The sequence below is a fragment of the Dysidea avara genome, chromosome 3 (genome assembly GCF_963678975.1).
Source record: "Dysidea avara chromosome 3, odDysAvar1.4, whole genome shotgun sequence".
In the NCBI taxonomy this organism is placed as follows: domain Eukaryota; kingdom Metazoa; phylum Porifera; class Demospongiae; order Dictyoceratida; family Dysideidae; genus Dysidea; species Dysidea avara.
Window position 1 is genome coordinate 39416678 of NC_089274.1, and position 22274 is coordinate 39438951.

Here is a 22274-nt window from a genome sequence, read left to right on the forward strand (position 1 = left end):
AATATAATTTTCATGAAAAATTGGTTCATCTTGCGTTACAAAATCAACTGTAGCTCACCACTGTGTTAATATTTTAAAATAAAATTTTCAGCAATTAAATATTGTTAATTTATCTTTCAAGTAATCCATAAACTATGGGATATCAATTTAATTAAGGTTCAAAAAGGCTCCATTAAAAACTTTAATCCTTAATATTTCAAAAATAGCTGCTTCAAATTCTTTGTTTTTTTTTAGTAAATAATGATTAGTTTATGGTCTATTGTTGGTAAAATTTTTGTGGTGGGGCCACAATGCATTCAAGAGATATAATTAAATATGTTATGGTATGTAGTGGAATTTGTAGTCTATTATTGCTATATGGAAGTGTACACCTCTAATAACCACTGCTGATAAGGCCATGCTAACTTTGTCTCTAACAATGAAGGTGTCCAGGTACAGTGCAACCTGTATTGGTGACCACCTGTATTGAAAGACCACCTTTGTGCTGCAATTTATTTAGTCTGATTTACTGTATGGGTAATTCCATATCAGTTCACCAAAGTTTTGCACATGGCCCCCTCAGAATTGGACGAAATTTGGTGTGTGGGTATCCAAAGTGGTCATGTGTCCCTTCACCCATTGCTTGTATGGCTTCCTAGAAATGACTTATTTAGTATTCTATTTTTGCTGTACTTGTGACCATTCAAAGCATCATAACCTTGGTGTTTTTAAAATGAATTGCACCACTTTCAAGCTCAAAGAAAAAGCTTTCATTTAGTGTATTAAACAGCTTAATTTAATGATGTTGATAATTAACCATGTCTCCTAATCTTTGACCTTTGCTCTACCAAAATGTGCTGATTAGAATTTGTGTGAATATTTGTCAAACATTCACCTATTAGTTGCAAAAGTTTCAGCTTGGGGTCTTTATGGGATTCTGAGATAGGTAGCTAGTGGTGTTTACAGTATTATAGTAGATATCCCATGCAGTATTGCACACCGTGAAGCCCATTCTGCTGATTTAGGTTTGCAGACACACAAGATTCTTTGATTCAACTGCAAGTTAAATGTATGCATATATAAACAGATTGTGACAAAGGCATGTAATACAAGTTTGTTACTGTGGTTGTACAGTGTGATGCTGTTTGGTAGCAAACGTCATTTCTTTTTTACCAGAGTACACACAACCACTTCTCGTCCTTGGGTCTACGAGACTTAGAATGTCATCCATTGGTATAGTGTGGATATTCTGGGGTCTGGGTACTTGATTGAGTGTGGATACAGAAATGTCAGCTTCACTTCCTTAGTGTCAATGCAAACTTCAAGCACACAAGCTTACTAGTGATTTTCTTCATGTAAACAAGTGACAAATCCAGCAATCAATTCTGGTGAAGCTTTATTCTTTGCTAGAGCAACTCTCTCTTTCCTGAAAACATCAGATTATGAGTAAAATTTTATTTCCACTTTGCTATCTGAGATTGGCACAGAAGAGTGCAGTTTTCTTGTATCATAGATTGTACGTGAGAGTTGAAAGCAACGCCCCTGTTGTCTTGAACAATCTTCACTGTTACAATATCCAAAGTAAACAGCAGGTATGTTGCTAGATGCTCAGTTGAACAACTGACGTGGTCTCATTAGCTGGTCATTGTACTGCCTTTGCAAGCTATTAAGCTGGCTGCATTTGAAACTATACAACTATATAAATTGCAGCACAAAGGTGGTCTTTCAATACAGGTAGTCACTAACACAGGTTGCGTTAGACACCTTCATTGTGAGAGACAAAGTTGGCATGGCCTTATCAGCAGTGGTTATTAGAGATGTATACACTTCCATATAGCAATAATAGACTACAAAATTCCACTACACACCACAACATATTTAATTATATCTCTTGATTCCATTGTGGCCCCACCACAAAATTTTACCACAATAGACCATAAACTAATTATTATTTACTAAAACATTCAAAGAATTAAAGGATTAAAGTTTTTAATGGAGCCTTTTTGAACCTTAATTAAATTGATATCCCATAGTTTATGGATTACTTGAAAGATCAATCAACAGTCTTTAATCGCTGAAAATTTTATTTTAAAATATTAACACAGTGGTGAGCTACAGTTGGTTTTGTAACTCAAGACGAACCAATTTTTCATGAAATATTCTAAATATTTGTGGTCATAAATCAGAAACTATGTGGTGTGTGAGGTATGGATGATGAGCACCATAGGTACTACAAACACATCAAGTTTCATCGAAATCCAAGAGGTGATCCTACAATTTCTTGGTGATTTGACATGGAATGACCCTTAATTGTACTCAACACAAAAAAACCGACTTACTCTTGAGTGGTCAGGCCATCTATGGACTGCAACGGAAGTCATTGACAGTCATGCACACTATACTTTTTATTGAGCTGATGTGTTGAGGCATACATGCTTAGTACATGCAGTTGAGCATCACATGAAAGAGATAATCTCTGACTTACGTATATATATATATCAAGGAAAATTTTGATAATATATGCTTAAATGGCATGTGGAGGCTATTTTTTTATTGTAACTGCTAATGTATGATATGCATGATCAATTAGCTCAATGTAATGCCATGCAGTTGACTCATTGTAATTTTTGATTAAGTAATTTAAAGACAGTGAACATTTAGAGCAAGCAGTGTAATAAAAACAGTGGCTATATTATACTGAATGCTCTATTACAGTATATTACGATGACTGCTCTATTAGAGTATCTCGATCTTCATACAAATTCAAGTAGCTGAAAAGTGGTCCAGCCAATGGCATACCATGTCACCTTCCATGGGCTCCATCCCTGCTTAGTATATACTACAGCCATAGATTCTATTATATGACTTGTGGTACAGTAATGCTGTCTAGAAACATTTGAGTAGATTTGGGATGCCAAAATTCAGGCCTGGTCAGCCTGAATTGTTGAGCATTTTTTACCAAGGCAGCTGCCTCAGTTGCCTCAATGGTAGCTATGCCACTGTGAAGTATCAAAGTTTTAAAAATAGGTCAAAATTTGTGCCTGAGAAAGGTACCTTTTTGCAATCTAGTCACAATTTATCAATGACGGTTTCATCTCTTATATTTGCTGTGGGAGTGTGGGAAACAAATAATTTCTTTTGAAATGTTTACTTCCCCCCTTCTATTGACTTTACCAACTATAGAGAATTTCACTTGGTCCTCTTTTAAAGGTAAAGTTGTGCTGCAAGGGAGCAACTGGCTAGTTTATTTGAAATATTTCTAGCTACCCTCCCAGTTTGCTAATCAGTCCACCACTTCTTTACTACTAGCTACAATGTACACATGACTGGGCTAAAATACTGGACAATCGTCTAAGCTCTCACTGTGTTTCATTGACTATGTGAAAGCATTTTATTCTGTTCCCCATGAAAGACTATTGTTAAAACTGAAAGCTTATGGAATCCATGGATCATTGTTACAGTGGTTCTGCTCATTCCTCACTACCTGCAGACAAAGAGTTGCCATCAATGATCAGTATTCTGACTTGCCTGAAGTATAGTTCGACACTTAATACTGTATGTAGAGACTGGGGTGGTTAGCTGAATACAACAGGTAAGGGCAAAGATAATATAGACAGTGGGGATCGATTATTTCAGCTGAAATATCTGGACCCACTTTGAATGCGTGCAAATTATGTTAATAATAAAATTTGTAGGGGAATAAAATATTTCAGAGGGGGCCCATATATTTCAAACATTTTTGTTCCGGGGGGTCCAAATATTTCAATATATTTGGACCGGGGGGAACCTAAATAGGGGTCCAAATTTTTCATGACAGGCCAGAGTCATAGGCATTTGCAACAAGCATAAGCAGATTCCCAGGTATCCCCTGTGGGTGAATTGTCACCTTTGCAATTTTCCGCCACTGTCAGACCTGAGCTACATAGGTAGGTTGTGTGTGAAATTGATGGGTGCATCATTCAGAGGTATACCATATAGAGAATTTTTGCTCTACTTTGCTTAATTTCAAGTTTCACCTACACATCCGCCATAGTGGTGAAGCACTACACTGGTGCCCCATGTAACAGTACTAGTTCACTCTGTATATTGTGTATACAATATTCTTCTGGCAGTGTAAAACAGACTAAGCAGTCATGCTCGAAGTGGAAGAGAAGTAAATCTCTGGCAGCTGTATCTCATATATAGTAAATTTAATTGTATTCCGACTCAGAAGTTTGTACAAATGTTTTCCAGCAGTAAAATCATAATAACTCTGTACGTGTGTGTGTGTGTGTGTGTGTGTGTGTGTGTGTGTGTGTGTGTGTGTGTGTGTGTGTGTGTGTGTGTGTGTGTGTACGTGCATTACTGTAATATAAGTAACGTATTTTGACATTTTTATAGGGTAAGATCTTGGAAGAAAACTACAAATGGCTTGTGAACTAACAATGTGTACAAATATTTTAATTTAATCATGTGGTCACGCAATCTTACGTGATGTTCCTAAAATCACACTGTAGGTATCAAACGGTACAGTTATACCGTTTAAGTAAGGATCCTGGTGAAATTTTCGTGCGCCGCCTAAAATTCCATCTTTAAAAAGTATCCTAGAGATATCTTATGAGACGAAAATCACCTTTACGGAATAGCACTAGTCCATATAATACATAAAACAGCATTAAATACAACAAAATATACAGGTGGCCGGATATAGAATTTTAAAAAATCGCCAAAACTTGAATTTTAGACTGACTGCCTGACTGTCTGACTGACCACAGTCGCAAGCCTAGAGGCCAAACAAAGCAGTGCATGGCCACCATTTTATGCCACAATAACAAACTCACCAGTGGGATGTGCCTTTAGGGGTTCCGATGAGTGTGTGCCCTGTGCGCCTTGTCTTTTCTTTTATCTTCAATCAGGCTGCTTGTCTTCTTCATCTAACGAAACCATATCGAGGTATTAATTTTCCATATCAACACTTTCTCTAAGCAGCATAATAGATGCTACAAGATTATTTAAGGCGCTTAGACTATGCGCTACTGTACGGAGGTACCGGTACTAGAAAAGGTGCAAATGAGAGCTACAAAGCTTGTCAAAGGAATCGGAAGACTTCCATACACAACTGGATTGCAAAAGTTGGGACTATATTCATTGTATTGTCGACGTCAACGAGGGGACCTTATAGAAACATATAAGATTTTGAAAGGATATTACAACATTGAATAGTCACAGTTATTTGTGTTGAACCAATTTCAGCCCACCAGAGGACACTCCATGAAGCTCTATAAAAAACAGTCAAGAACAACACTTCACCATAATTTTTTCACTCAAAGAGTCATTAGCTAATTGTTGGAATTCACTTCCTGAATATGTGGTGTCAGCATCAAACATTTCTTTATTCAAAAAACAGCTGGACTTTTACTGGGAACACGAGTTAGGATATGGATATGAACAAAGGCCTAGTACCTAAACTTATTTTTGCATAGTTTTATCCTGTGTTTGTATATCCATAAACAATAATAATAATAATAGATAGCTTTCACGATACTGAAGTCACAAGATCACGCCCATTCTTTATTATACGCATTATCGATCTATCGATTGAAGGCTGACTTGCGATACTCTAATAATCGATCGAAACCACGATGACCTCACCCTTTTGGGCAAGCACCCATCTTTACAGGCTGACTAGAGATACTCTAATACAGCAGTCACCCTAACTGAACAGTCACGTGTTTATAGCTAGCTAAAAACACGAGATTGTTTTTTAAACAAAAAAACTAAACAAACTAGTATATTAAAAATAATAAATTTAAAAATGAAGTAGGGATCCAAGCGATAAAAAGTAATGAAACAAGAGATGAATGATGGTAGTTATTACAGCATAGCTCGGTGGGAAATCCCTACTTTGGCATTGAACACAAAATAATTGCTATACCATGCCAAAGTAGGGATTTCCCACCGAGCTATGCTGTAATAACTACCATCGTTCATCTCTTGTTTCACTACTTTTTATCGCTTGGATCCCTACTTCATTTTTAAATTTATAATTTTTAATATACTATATCTAGATTAGTACTTGGCCAAATCTTCTACGTGTATCAAAAGCAGACTTATTTGCATCACTACCAATACAAATAACGTCTATGTAATTATACCTATTGTTCAACTCTGTTTCAGGAGAGTAGCTATACAGCTTCCTTTTCAAGAATTCTTCAAAAAAACAAGTTTCAATTGTGGGTTGCATCTTCAGTTACAAAAGTTTTAATTGTAGGTTTTGTTTTATTCAGATAATTATCCACTATGGCTATAAGAGGTGATTAGTGTGGTTCTGTATTATTTTATGAATTATATGATTCAAAAAGTGTTAGTTGGTTTAATTGGTTAGAGTTATCAGCTTCAGTATATTATGTAGGCAACTATTTAGCAAACTTTAGTCTTGGTAATTTACAGTCTCATAAGACAGCTATAGCATCAGATCAGTATTCATAATCTGGCAGGTCTAGAAATAAGTTGACTATCACAACAGCAAATTCAGAAAGCCCATAAATGCAAATGATTTATATAGTTGCACTTTGCTAAGGATTGCCAGTGGACTAGCTAATAGCTACTAGCACCCTTCACTGCATTCTGCTTTCAGTACACTTTATTGGTGTTAAGGCTAACAAAGTGTCAGTATAGGCTAAGGAGCATGCATACTAATAATTGTGACGTTCAACACCACTACTACTTAACTATTATTTCTGCCTCACAGATTTAGCTGATTAGAGCATGGCTAAGAGGTACTAATCCATTATGGTATAGCTAGCTATATCTAAATGCTTGGTAGCTACAAATGAAAGATTATCATACATGCATGATAGCTACTCAATGCATATTGCAATCAGTCTTGATTTAAAATTTAATGTTATTTTCCATTGAAAAACTGCTAAAAACACTCTCAGATTCACTTTTAGAGAGCCTAATTTTCAAACATTTCCCTGGGGGGTATGGGGAATCCATAGTTCTCACTGTCTGATTCTAGTATTCTCTTCACAGGTATGAAAAGTGTCACCTTCTTTGTTCTTTTTGTCAGTATGTTTTGGTGGCGTTTGGTCAGGTGGTCTTCCTCTCTTGAGTCGTTGCTTATCGAGCATCCTGCTTTTACCAACAACTTGCAGCATTCCGAGTAGTAATTTTAGTCTTAAAAGGAGACTCAAAACCAGAGAATCTGAGAGAGAGAAGCGAAGAAAGCATCAAACCCACAATCGAATTCAACCTATTGGTTTTTTTGTGTTTCTTCACATGATGCGTCAAGCAAACCACATATAGCTATCACTAAGTGCTACTAATACCATGTAGCTAAACAAAGTTAGTGAGTGAATCTCATGTTAAACTAAATAACTTGATAAACTTCTAAGTGAATACAGTTTAGCAATAATATGTGGTGTGTTATACTTTCAGCTAATTGGCAAAGATTTGCTGACTACTTGCATATACCCGTATAATTATAGTGCTGTCATTAACTATAATTGTGTAATATTGTGACTGGTATTGTTAAAAGGGGTCTTCCTGCATACACATCAGATTTGCCAACTTTATAATTCACAATTCATAGCTTCAGACAGATTGAAGAAAACTAATGACTTCAAATCTAGTCAATAGTTAGCACCAATAATGAAACATTTTAGGAATATATAGCTCCTATATGGATGAGTGTTAAACACCTATTTTCAAAAATCCAATTAGATTAATTTGCATTGCATTATTATACAGTGTGTTTAGTGGTCATGAACTTGCAAAAAAAAGTTCACAAACAAGAAAAATTAGGAATTTTAAACTACAATGTAGTACCATGATAAAATGGAGTAGTATGTAATGTCCAATCGCTGTAAAACAATAAGAAGCAAATATCCCTACTGTGCATGTCAATATCCACAGCACAGTAGGGATATATGTTTATTATTGTTTTACAGCAATTGGACATTACATACTACTCCAATCCAGGTGCAATTAAACCACATAGATTGAGGTGTCTTTAATAGGGATGAACACTGTTGGTGGCTGGTGTATTATACTTCCAACCATCAGTAGCATGTTCACTAATTATTGTGCACTTCATGGCATCCTCAAAAACACATGATGGAAGACTGTAGCAAGGAGAAGCAAAGCCAATACCACAAAGACTAGCTATATGATATATATTTCTGTCAACATGCTAGCAAAGTTTCCAATTGGACAACAGTCTAAGGCAACCCAATTGACAATAATTAGGACTTTCATCACTTTTGTATTCTTTTCTGTGAATCTCCACTGTCCTATTAAATATCAGGAAGTACTGTGTTAGAATAATGGATTACAGTAGTATAGTAAAATGGTTAGAAAATTCGTATTTAACTGTATATACAGAAACGCATGCACAGTAATGCACACGTTGTTAATGGCCTTGTATACAAGCCTAATCTACAAAAATAAAGTTTCGATTTCTTAACTTAAAGTTATGGTCTACTAATGCTTGTGAACGATGTAAACATCTCTGTGTTAAATAGTGGCTTCTCAACCAAATACAAAAATCAGAGTTTTAAATGCATAAAATGCTTTGATCTTTGGAAATAATGAGGTCTTTAAAATCCACTAAAAGACCTGCTAGCTAGCAGAAAGACATCAGGCCAAAAACTTCAACTTCGCCTTGGTTTTTAAAATCCACTGAGATACTCATGCTAGATCTCTACCAACCTACACTAAATGCGATTTTTCAAATCTGTGTCTTTCCTTTTATTTATGACTGTTCTATTAGAGTACTTTTGATTGTTCATTGGGTAGAAGGAAAACCAGTCTGGCCACCATGTAACACTACTCTCCTGATGTAAGCTTCATGTTTAATAGCTATTAAATATCAGTTTACTGCACTGTACTGTTATTGCTGCTTTCTGCACTTTTACATGTGCTACCAAACCATAATACTGATTTTGTCATTCGTGTTGCAAGCCTACGTAAATAGGTACTTTGATGTGTAGAGGTCTCTATGTATACAGTTGGTTTACTGAGATGATGAAATACATACGTATCTATATAATGTTTACTATAAAGTGGTATGATAAAACGTACAAATTTTAAAGGGGATATCCAAAACTCACCTCCAACACCTCTGGATTACTGTAATAATTAAGGAGTTTATTTTTCTTCATTTATTCTGACCAGAAATGTATTGGCACTACACTTAATATAATTATTATACACAACACATGATTCTTCTGTATTTTAAAGAGCACAATCAATGTGTATGCAGTGTCAATGACTTTAGCTCAGAGTCAGAATCAAAGAACTACGAGCACCCGTAGCCAAACTAACTTCATCCATTTGAGTTGGTAAACACTTAACTGAATACCCAGCTGATGAATTCATCAACACTTTTTCTCCATTCCTGAAAGAGTAAAGCAAGTAAACTGCACACATATATGTGTACATTACAATATACATGTGTGTGCATATGTATGCATAAGACTTGAGCCAAAATCTCTTATAATAGTCTGCTAAGTCACAATCTTGAAACATTTGAGCAGTTGTGGCTACATTATGACAATTACACTAAAAGTAAAAAAGCTGTATCTCATACCCTGCATTTATTCAACCTGCTATAAAAGGTTAAAATTCAGGGGCATACTGGGAAGGGGGGGGGGGGAGATGAACCAGAAACAGATTTTTTAATAGTAAAAATCTCACCAAATCTTACAGCCCTGGGGCTCTCTGGTAGCTACTTGCATGATAGCGCAGCTCTGTACTTTTTTTGAGGGTCACATCGCATTAATGTTGAATCATTGATGAATAAAGTGTTGCATCACATGATCATTTGTGCACATGACGCATGGTGAAAATGGTGAAGGACTGTTGGTTGAGACATATTACAAGGCAGCAGCTGTGATAAACTTGTGGTCATGTTATACATTCATGTGTCAGGTTAGCACAAACCGTGAATAGTTGATGTATATTTACCTGATGAATGTTTTGTTTATTTGTCACATGTTGTGGGCACATGATGCCTCAAATATATTGGAGTACAAGCGAAGTCTGAAGTTACTGACCATCAATAGGAGGACCGACAGAGAGAATAAAGTATACCTGGAAGAAACTAAGGGACTCCTGTGTGCTAAGAAGTTCAGTGAAGATGGTTGTCAGCATGTTGTCCAGAAGTGAAGATTAGTTAGCATTACAATAGGTTCTATAAGCACTGCATAAACAGCAGTGTGCAGGATTTAGCTAGTTAGGTGCACAAACAGTGATTTATTACTGTTACTGCCCAAGGGCACATTTTGTGTATGCATTATTTTCATTCAAACGTGGTTTAGGGGAAGCACCCAAGTCTTCCCCCAAAGACATTCATCCACATCAAAGCAGAACCCCCAGAACCCCCTTCCAGAAAATCCTGGCTACACCCCTGAATCTGTAAAGCAGGACACATTTTAAATCTTTATCTTGGTTAAGTAATAGTTTCTCACATGGTAGCAACACTTGTAGCATTTCTGACCAATAATGTTGGTCGAGATACTCTAATAAAGAAGTCAGGTAATGTAAAATAATCTAATATAACAGTCACTTAGCTGTAGTGGAAACTCCTTTTCAAAATTCCTGCGTATGCCCCTGAAATTAATAGACTAAAAACATAGGGTAAAAACCAGGACTTTTGAAAGGGATTCTAATTTAAGGGAGTATTGCAATCACATAAGTGGACACAGCCACCTAAACTTTAACCTGACACTTGTAATTTACTTTCTTTCATACAAAACAGCCAAGCTGTTTAGCCAAGCTGTAAAACAGGGTGTGGCCCTTTTGAACTTATCTTGATTATTTAACATATCTAGATATTTGAAACAAATACACATTTTAGTTAACTACCAATAATGTAACCAGTCAAGTTAACAAATTATCGGAAGAAAAAATGATGCGTATAGTATAGTACCATGGTCCCTTCTCAAAAGCGTATAAGTTTTGCATTATAGCTGCCCTCCACCTTTGGCACTCCACATACCAAATTAAGGCAAAATCACCTTATGTGTTCATGAAATACAAGGCCTCAAAGTTAGACTTAATTTCTTTTCTTTCTTTTTCTTGGGGGGGGCAAAATTTTCTTCATATTTTTGCACACTTTACAAAAACCAGTGTAAAATACAAATGCACAACTTGATTGCTGTGAAATTTGGCAGATATTAGAGATGTATTGTGGTGAATTCACACATCATGTCTGGTCAGAGTTATGGACAATTATTTACATTAAAAAGACCAATTTTTTTTGTCACGCCTGCAGGGTAAACTACTTATGGGAATAACTTGAAAATCAGTCTGTGTATAGACTATCTGTAATAGCTAAACCTTTTGTAGTTTAATAAATTCACAGTGACAGCTACCAAGTTACAAGGAAAAAACCAACTGGGTGTAAAGTTGTGAGGGTCAGTCACCAAGTAGCAGAAAGTGTGCAAAAACATTGAAAAAAGTTGTCCAGACCAGGGACCTAACTTCTAAACATTTTACCACCATTATCACTTAATTTCATTTTAAATCTACTCATTGGTGAAAAGTTTACACTTTATACAATTGACATTTAGATTGTTCTAAAACATTCTCTGTGTGTTTTATTAGAAGTCCTCAAAAAATGTGCACTCTATTAGGTTATTACAACAGAAAAAAATACTGTAACTTCTACCTTCCATAGTCATCATTCTACCTGTAGAATAATAAGAAGAAATTGGGTAAAAGCAAGCTCAAAAGCCAGGTTTATAGCTGGCAATGGGTGTATTTAAAAGAAGTGAAATCAATACAAAAACAGCTAAGCTGTAAAAAAGGGTGCAGCCTTCAAAAGCCTGGGTGAAGGCCAAAATTGGCTGCAATAATATCAACTTTAAATGCACACAGCTGTTATTTATAATGATTAAAATGTGCACAATATTTTATATGGTTACTCATTTTGTTTCAATATGCTTTAGCTATATAATTATAGCAAATATAGTATTAGGGTTACAGGTAAAGAAGGCTCAAGGAGCCTGAAAGCCTGATCTGTAAAAAAAGAATTAACAAAATTTACAATTACATAGCGAAAACTTTGTACCAACAATAAGTATACAACAATATAATTAACTAATTATTAACATACAACACAGTAGACCAGTTAATGTCAAGAGAATTTTTAAAATCATTGAGTGTGGGTGCATTAACTATGTGATTGGGTAAACTGTTCCAGACATTGATAGCTCGTACAGATCAGATAGCTCGTGATGATCACTTCACTTTGGTCACCAGTCACAGTGCACATAATTTAGGCAGTTAATAATTTGTTGATAACTTATGCTTTCTTCTTTGATCATATTGATAGCTCATGTTTTGGATTAGATATCATTGCCTTTTGTATTTGTATGGCTATGCTGGCTTTTGCCTATCTTTCATCCTAGGGGTAAACAGAAGAACTGTATTTATTATTTTAGTTAGTTACTGAACATCGCATGTGTAAGGGACTTCAAAACACACTTGATACATACATGCACGGTTGGCTTTCACGTTAATACTCATTGAGATTTCCATTACATTGTACCTTGATAGCTACCTGACACGTGCAAGGAAATTCAACTACTTTGCATAAGTGGTAGGCGCGACAATAAGTTGTAGCAAAGCCAACTGCTCCATTGGAGTATCTCATTGCATGACTCTTGTGTATACATAGGTTTGGTATGTAGCCTGGTTTTTTTTTTTTAATTGTGGTATCTAATATAGCGGACATTTTCCTGAGCTCTTCTCTAAAAGAGCAAACATTTTTCTGAGCACTTCTAATACAATGCACATAGATTTTCCATGGATATTTCTATGAAATTATATTTGAAGTGGATATTTATCCGGTCACCAGTCATGGTGTACATAATTTAGCCAGTTATTTGTTGTATAAACATTAGGAATTTGTCCCTATGGTTAAGAAACACACTTAAAGGATTAGGAACAGTGCTCTTAGGATTGGGAACAGCGCTCTTAGGATTGGGAACAGCGCTCTTAGTATTAGGAACAGTGCTCTTAGGATTGGGAACAGCACTCTTAGTATTAGGAACAGTGCTCCTAGGATTAGGAACAGTGCTCCTAGGATTAGGAACAGTGCTCCTAGGATTAGGAACAGTGAATAGGAGGACACAACTAGATTAGGGCATTGTTTGTAACTGTAACTGTTAGATTAGGGTATGGGTTAGATAAATAGTATTTTAGATTTGTAACATTTAAATAGTTCACAAACAAAAGGAATTGGCAGCAAGCAGCAGTGGTACAGTGGTGGAACATGATACTCTAAACCTAGAGGTTAGTGGCTTGAGCCCTGGTTTCACCACTTTTTTCTTCATTTTCTTATATGTGTATTTTTCCTTCAAGTTTTATTATTTTAAATTGCAATGACTGGCTAAATATCAACAGTCAATTATATTTTGATAATGAGTTACTCTCTAGAATTCCTATGGATATAGTTACATCAAAATAACAAGGAGAAAACATCCTGACCACCTGGTAGACTCCTGTAAGTGCTCGAGCGTAAATCGGATGGCTGCGAGTTCGAGGCTGCCTAGGTCCAGTCATGGGTTTTTTCTCCTTTCTGCAACTTTTCAAACACACCTTATGTAGGTAAAGTCTTTGAGTAGGCTGTAGGACCAGGTGTCCTACAGACCTTCAGCACTTGTGCTGTAAAGTATTAATAAATAAATAAATTTTAAAAATTCTGTTGTATGAGTGGTAAAGGGCTTGGCATAGGTCCCTGGTTCAAACCCAGAACTGTTACTTTGGCATTTTCATGCATTTATTTTTAAACTTCTCAGTAACTGTTCATTACAGTAACTTTATCACGCTTGTTATTGTTTCACATGTTTATATCTCCTTTACTAATTACTCTTAGTACTTTCAAATCACAAAAGGTCCATGCTACGATGGTTACCTTAGCTGTATAACGATTCTTAAGTTGTTTCTGATAGTAAGCGTGACAAAAATGTTGCACCTGCAATTTTGGAAAATTGTTTGTATTCCATTTCTACTATTCTGTACACAAATTGTATGATAAATGTGCTATAATATGTTCTTTACACCCTCCAACTTTGAAAAGAGTCTAAAAAGGAGTGAGCAACATGCACAGGAGAACGCGTGCTTGCCTCATTTCATCATTACAGTCACCATATGCATTTTAGCTGTATTTTTTATTCACATCTTATTCTGTTTATTAGAACTAAGCTGAATTGCAAGGTCACAACTGTTTATATTGGGTATGTAGAACTAGATCGAACCATCCCTAACAGGTCCACTCCAGAGTGGTTCAACATGGTTCATTTGATACAAGCAGTTCAACATAGTTCAGTGCGATGCGGCAAACATTTACACAAACCTGGAAATCGTTTTGATTTGAGGACATTCTTTGCGGTGGGTGTGCAGGGAATATCCCAGAGGTTTTACGGTTCCTATGGCTTGGAGGGAAAGGCAGTTGCCTTTCTTTGGCATGCAGAAATTCTTGTGGCTTCAGAGAATGTTAGAATCCCCAAGCATTCCTACCTCCAAGCCTTTGTAGTAAAACATGCTGTATACATCATGTAAAATTGTTGAAAAGGGGCCTATTTGAGAATTAATAGGAGAATCCATGGAACCCTGCACACCTACCAAAACAACCACCATCTGTTGACGGTGGCAACCCGCTCACAACAGGGTAAGACCTGCTGACCGGGTTAAACTGACAAGCAACATTAACTTAGCTGTATAACGATTCTTAAGTTGTTTCTGATAGTAGGCGTGACAAAAATGTTGCACCTGCAATTTTGGAAAATTGTTTGTATTCCATTTCTACTATTCTGTACACAAATTGTATGATAAATGTGCTATAATATGTTCTTTACACCCTCCAACTTTGAAAAGAGTCTAAAAAGGCTTGCACAAGTTATGGCAAGTTTTGTTAGTGTTGCAAAAATTGGGCTATTTACGTTTATCATTACTGAGGTGTGAAGGTGTGAAAATAGCATTTTCTCAGTTCCTGTAAAATACACACTTGTCTATTGTGCACCCGAATGCATTGGCTTTACTTGGCAGCACAACACACTATTGTGTGTCCTGATTTTATATCTGGAATACACACAGTAGATGCAGGTTACTTATTTTATAACTAACCTCACTAATACTCCATAAATACCAACTTCAGGACTAGTCTGAAGCAGCTGATGCTTACTGTCACTACCAACAACCACATATTCTTGTGTAGGATAGTTAATGCGATCCATCAATGTATATGTAACCCTTGACTCCAAACACTGTAATTGCAAAAGTTTTTTCCTTAAAGTTTCATCCATGTAGCATTCACCTAAATAAAGGAATTAATACACTTTATTGCAAGTAGTTTATTATGAAAAATAACAAAAGTTTTGTGAGACTGGAAAAAACAGAATTTTAAGTAATTAGGCAGACAAAAGTTCAAAATGTAGCCAATTTTTGATTGTAATTAAACAATGATTTTAATACAATGCAATAATTGGCGATTTGTCAAGGATTAAGTTATGTATTCACACAAGACTGAGATAAAGGTAACAACAATAACTAATACCTACACTGTTGTATAAGAGGCTTACAACACAATAACGTTTCAGATTTCTGTTATGTAACTGGCTTCTGATATCACATTTGTGACAAACTTTTATTGACCTTTGCACATACCATTAAGGTTGACCTATACCATGAAAAGATAGCCACACCAACACACTAAACATTTCCACTGCAGCCACGCCGCTACAAGCTGTTCAGAGGTTGCATGGGTGGATGTCTAGACACACACACCAGCCATGGGGAAATACTCTGGCACCACTGGCTAGCTGGACACAGGGATAGAGACATGGACATTCTTGGACAGTTGTCCAGATGCATTCTTTCAGAATTCTTAATTTGAGAATGTCAGGAGGTCTCTATATTAAGGATGGAAACTCCATACAACCTGCTTGGTCATTTTCTGATGATATACCGCTTATCCACCAATCACCCCCACTAGTGTACTAATTCCCCCACCACCCACGGTCATGTGGCAGTGTTACAGAAACAGTCATACTTAAAGCTATGGTTTTAGAAATGGCTACCTTAGTAAGAACTGAACATAGTTGGCTACACTCATGGTGAAAATTTCAAACCTATAGCATTGGCTTTCCTAAGCTATATATATATACTGGACTGAAATCTTTAAAATCGCATATCTCCCCCCAATCTATTTATATGCAAACATTGACGGTTCCCAAAATTTAGTCACATTCTTTGAGCCCATATTAACACCTTAGTGTATTTTTTAAGGCCACTCCAAATAAATTCTCTGTTTCCCATCCACCACCCACATCTGGTTGCTGTCAGCTCTAAATATTCCATTATCCCGTATTCTTCCATTATTTTCCAGTTATTCTTGCATACTGATAGGCTCAGTGAAAATAGTGTCAGCTCATGCATCAGCAGTACTATCCAGTCAGCACAAACTTCACGTTTGTACTATTTTTGCTACTTAAAAAGGAAGTTAAGCATGTTTTTCTGCTGCTTTTTATAGCTGTACCAGGCAAATAATGGTTAGAAAAGCTGCCAATCTTATAATGAAATAATGGAAATGGATCTCCCGCCCGCATGCAATTATGCAGGATGGGAAACAGAGAATTTATTTGGAGTGGCCTAATATTTATAGTCTAGGAAATAAACTTTTGAAGTATGGTTACACTGGGATAAAAATCTACTTCGATTTGCTAAATTCATCAAATGTTAGTCTGGCTACACTTATGTTGTTTATAATAGAGTATCTGATCACACCTCAGTAGTATGTACAGAGAAATGTAATTCACATGTAGCAAACTTTATGATATAACACAATTGTGCAGTAGTGAGAGTTTGGTGAATGTGTGCTACTACATCAATTAAAAGATAAGTCTTTACTATTGATGCTCAGTTGTTATTGATCACAAATTCCTTTAAAAACATTACATTCTGAGGCAGTAATATATGCATCCATTCATAAATACTCTGAAACTAAAATACTATCTTAGTATGGCAGTGGGTTTATGATGGTACAGTGATATATAAATGAATTCAAGACAATGGAAAAGTAGATAACAAGAAGGTATAAAGGCACAAAACAATATAGTATGCTCATAAAGATGGCATGCATACATACATTTCTACATTCTGCACAGTTGGTGTAGCCAAAAATGCTGAGTAAATTTTTATATCTATATACTGTATTTCCCTGTATAAAAGCCCTGGCTTTTATTTCCTTCCCAGAATTATTGATCCAGCCTGAAATATATAGGGCTTTAGTTAAGACGCATTTAGGTCTAAGTGACACTCACTGTTTAATTGAATTTGAGTCATGTAGTAGTTATCTAATCAAAAACAGCCAAGCTGTAAAAAAGGGTGCGGCCTCCAAAAAGCCTGGGTGAAAAAAGATGTGAAATCAAAGGTGGCGGCTGTGATAGTAGGTTAATGGCAAAAATTTTAATAACGGTGAATTTGGTGTCGAATCCTAGTGAAACTTGGAGGAGGCAACACAAATTCACCTGAATTGTTGTTATTAAAAATTTTGCCATTAACCTACCATCACAGCCATTTCTTGACTGCCACCTTTGATTTCACATCTTTTTTTGCCCAGGATTTTTGAAGGCCGCACCCTTTTTTACAGCTTGGCTATTTTTGATTAGATATCACTTCTTTTTGTAATTTCATACCTAAAGCCAGCCTATGGCCAGCTTTAGGAATTTCTTTTAACTTGTCTTTTTCTTTGCCACAGATCTAGAGAGAAAATTATTATGAAGAAGATTTTAATGATTTGTTTAGCTACTCTGCATGTACTTTAGGCAATAATTTTTAATTGTATTGATTGGTCATAAAAATAAGTCACACAGGTCAACGTTGAAACCGGGTCACTACTGCTGACCCGGATGACCCACTGACCCGGATGTGACCCGGATTAATTAAAGCCAAGACGTGTTTCGGCTAGTCTCGAGCGAGCGAACGAGTCTACATTTTGAGCATTCGATTCATGTTGAGTAAATATTGCAACTTCAGCCTAGCTGTAGGTTGAAGACCCAAAAAAAAAAAAAAAAAAAGGTCTTCACCTACTGACAATAGCTACCCCTCACCATAGATACCCTCAGTTTCGTGCTACATACTACACTTACTAACAAATAGGCGTGGCTGAGCGTATGTTGGTAATGCGATAAGTGGGCGTGGCTCACGAAAGAGCTACGTGATAGCGTTTATAAGTTTCCACGTCGTCAAACGAACAATTTCGTTTCTCACGTGATCCAATCCGGGTCAGACCCGGATAAATTGTAAACCGGGTCAGACCCGGATGACCCGGAGAAAATGTGACCCGGATGACCCGACCCGGTTTCAACGCTGACACAGGTTAAACTGTTTGCAGCTGAATAATCTACAGGGAAATGTGTATGTAGTTCTACAGGGATCCTCATAAATGTAACTGTACTCTTTGACTACATGGTGAATGGTTTGTAGTTGAACTCACCACATGGTGGCTTATTTCTAGCTGAAACACTCTACAAAATGTAGCTGAATTCTCTCCTGTTCCCAGCTGATAGGGTGACTTGTTTCTAGCTGATCTCCCTACAGGGTGATTTGTTTCTAGCTGATCTCTACAGGGTGAATTGTTTCTAGCTGATCTTTCTACAGGGTGACTTGTTTCCAGCTGAACTCTCTACAGGGTGACTTGTTTCTAGCTGATCTCTCTACAGGGTGACTTGTTTCTAGCTACACTCCCTACAGGGTGACTTGAAATGTAGTTGAACACCCTACTGGGTGACTTGATCCAGCTGATTTCTCTACAGGGTGATTTGTTTCATTTCTACAGGGTGATTTGTTTCATTTCTACAGGGTGATTTGTTTCTAGCCGAACTCTTTACAGGGTGACTTGGTTCTAACTGATCCTTCTATAGGGTGATCTGTTTCAAGCTGATCTTTCTACAGGGTGATTGAAATGTAGCTAATCTCGCTACAAGGTGACTTGTTTCTAACTGATCTTTTTACAGGTGATTTTTTCTAGCTGATTTCTCTACAGGGTGACTTCTTACTGGCTGAACTCTCTACAGCGTGACTTGTTTCTACCAGATCTCTCTACAGGGTGATTTGAAATGTAGCTTATCTCTTTACAAGGCTATACTTGTTTCTAGCTGTTCTCTCTACAGGGTAACTTCAAATGTAGTTGAACCCTTTGCAGGATAACTTGCTTCTAGCTGATCTCTCTACTGAAAGAGTTTGTTTGTAGCTAAACTCTCTACAGGGTTCTAGCTGAATCACTTTACAAACTGTAACTGAATTCTCTCCAGGTGGTTTGTTTTTAGCTGATCTCTCTATAGGTGACTTGTTTCCAGCTGAACTGTCTACAGGGTAACTTATTTCTAGCTGACCTCTCTACAGAATGATTTGTTTTTAGCTGATCTCTACAGGGTGAATTGTTTCTAGCTAATTTCTCTACAGAGTGACTTGTTTCTACCAGATCTCTCTATACAGGGTGATTTGTGTTGAGCTGATCTCCCTACAAGGTAATTTGTGTTGAGCTGATCTCCCTACAAGGTGATTTGTTTCTAGCTGATCTGTACAGGGTGAATTGTTTCTAGCCAATTTCTCTATAGTTTCCAGCTGAACTCTCTACAGGGTGACTTGTTTCTGGCTGATCTTTCTACAGGGTGATTTGTTTCTATCTGATCTCTACAGGGTAAATTGTTTCTAGCTGATTTCTCTACAGGGTGACTTGTTTCTACCAGATCTCTCTACAGGGTGATTTGTTTCAAGCTGACCGCTCTACAGGGTGATTTGAAATGTAGCTTATCTCTTTACAAGGTTAGCTACTTGATCTCTCTACAGGGTGACTTCAAATGGATTTGAACTCTTTGCAGGATAACTTGCTTCTACCTGATCTTTCTACTGAAAGAGTTTGCTTGTAGCTGAACTCTCCACAGGGTTGCTTATTTCTAGCTGAAACACTCTACAAAATGTAGCTGAATTCTGTACAGGGTGACTTGTTTGTAGTTGAACTCTCTACAGGGCGACTTGTTTGTAACTGAACTCTCTAATGGGCGATTTGTTTTTGATACTAGTTGAAGGGTAACTTGATTATAGTTGAACTCCCTATGTTGCTAGCTGAACTCTCTACATGGTGACTTGATTGTAGCTGAACGTTCCAATAGAGTGACTTATTGCACAGCTGAATGTTCTATTAGGGTGACTGCACTATTAGAGTATCCCGATTGGCACTTGTTACACCTAGTTCACTTTCATAGTGTAGCTCAGTGGATTTTAATCTGATTCCTTGTAAACCACTGAAAGATCACTCTAAAATGATTTATTTACCTCTCTACTTGATTTCAGCTGATTCCGTTAACTAGTTTGCCTGGTAGGTGTGGCAAGTATTACTTTTTTTATTAACAAAACTCAATCATATATGGTTGGCATTTTTGTTATAACTCCATGACTGTTAGTGCGATTTCTTTCAAACCACAAAAGGTTTCCACTACGATGGTTACTCCATGTACCTACCGATTTTCAAGTCATTCCTTCAAACAGTCCCTGTGGCCGTGACAAAAATCACAATCGAATTTTTTGAAAATCGTGTTTAACTTCCTTATTCTTTATCCAAAGTGTACAAAATTTGGACTGTAAACGTGCTAAATTATGTCTGTACAGCCATCCAAATTTTAAGAAAATTGACTAAAGCATGCACGAGTTATAGCAATTTTTCTAAGTGGTGCGAAAAGAAGAAGATAGAAGATGAAGAAAATTACGAAGAAAGTAAGACAAACTTCGAAGGCACATATCTCAGTGATAGCCTGGTGGATTCATCTCAAATTTGAAATGGGAGGTGCCCACCCCAAGGGAGTTTCCACAGCAAAAATGGTTAATTTCCATCTAGCCATTATCAAGCTATGGATGCATGAAAACGGCGTTTTCTTGGTTCCTGGGAAAAGTTTGCCTCTCTGCCCACTGCTTGAACATGAATACCTTTTCTTTTATTATTGATTTATATTATATTAAAAAACTTAATGTATTCACCAAAAATAAAAGTAAATACACACTTATGTCACACACCCGCACTGGCTGTACTTGGCCGCACAACACAATATCGTGTGTCTTGATAATGGCAAGCATAGAACACTATTATATGACATCACACTATATAATGGTGAAAGCCTAAAGTGATTGGCAATTACATCTATGATACATATCTGCATGCACGCAACCATACACGTGCAGCAAGGAAAAGAATTGAAGCCACTAACAGCAAACTTTTTTAATAGCTCAGGCAGACAGGGCATTTATTTTCTGAATGTGCTGGAAACCATCTGGCTTATAATTGAGACAGGAGTTTATTTGAATGCAACTTTTATACAAGGAAATACAGTAGTTGCAGGGGCGGATTTAGGGAGGGGGCTAAGGGGGCTATAGCCCCCCCTTTCCTTTCTAAGTTAGTACTAAACCCTAAATCTTCTACGTGTATCAAAAGCAGGCTTATTTCAGGAACTATGCATCACTACCAACACAAATAACGCCTATGTAACTATACCTATTGTTCAACCCTGTTCCAGGAGAGTACAGCTTCCTTTTCCTCAAGAGTTCTTCAAGAAACGTTTTGATTGTGGGTTGCATCTTTAGTTACAAAAGTTTTAATTAGGGCATTTGTTTTATTCAGATAATGAGCAGTGTTTTCCACTATGATTATAAGAGGTGATTAGTGTGGTTTTTAGAATTTATTATATGATTCAAAAAGTGTTAGTTGGTTTAATTAATTGGTTAGAATTATCAGCTTCAGTATAATATATAGTTACCAACTCAGCCATTTAGCAAACTGTAGTCTTTTGGTATTTTATAAGTTTATAAGGCAACTATTATAGCACTTTTGCCTATGAATGTAAAATCTGTATCAGTTACCTTCTTATATGACCCCATGCTGTGGGTTATGGTGCTGGTATTTGTCAGTCTTCATAACCCGGCAGAACTAGAAATAAGTTGACCATCACAACAGTAAATTCAGAAACCCCATAAATGCAAATATAGTTGCACTTTGCTAAGGATTTCCAGTGGACTAGCTAATAGCTACTAGTACCCTTCACTGCATCCTGCTTTTCAGTACAATTTATTGGTGTTAAGACTAACAAAGTGTCACTAGGCTAAGGAGCATGCATACTAATAATTGTGAAGTTCAACACCACTACTACTTAGCTATACATGTTTCTGCCTCTGTTTAGCTATACATGTTTCTTCCACACATTATCCCACAAAGGCTTCCCGCTTTGTTTGATCATGGGAGTATTTAGAAACAGCAT

At 36.7% G+C, this 22274-nt stretch overlaps 1 protein-coding gene across 1 annotated transcript in view; it reads right to left on the reverse strand.

The window, feature by feature from the left end:
* Positions 1–9186: 9186 nt before the first annotated feature.
* Positions 9187–22274, reverse strand: part of LOC136248272 (glutathione synthetase-like) — a 63578-nt gene continuing 50490 nt past the window's right edge. Inside the window, exons 12-13 of the mRNA XM_066040071.1 lie at positions 15094–15283; positions 9187–9358 (exon numbers count right to left, since the gene is read on the reverse strand). Of these exons, the coding sequence (XP_065896143.1) occupies positions 9235–9358; positions 15094–15283 (314 nt within the window). The 3' untranslated portion in view covers positions 9187–9234. The remainder of the gene's footprint in view (positions 9359–15093; positions 15284–22274) is intronic.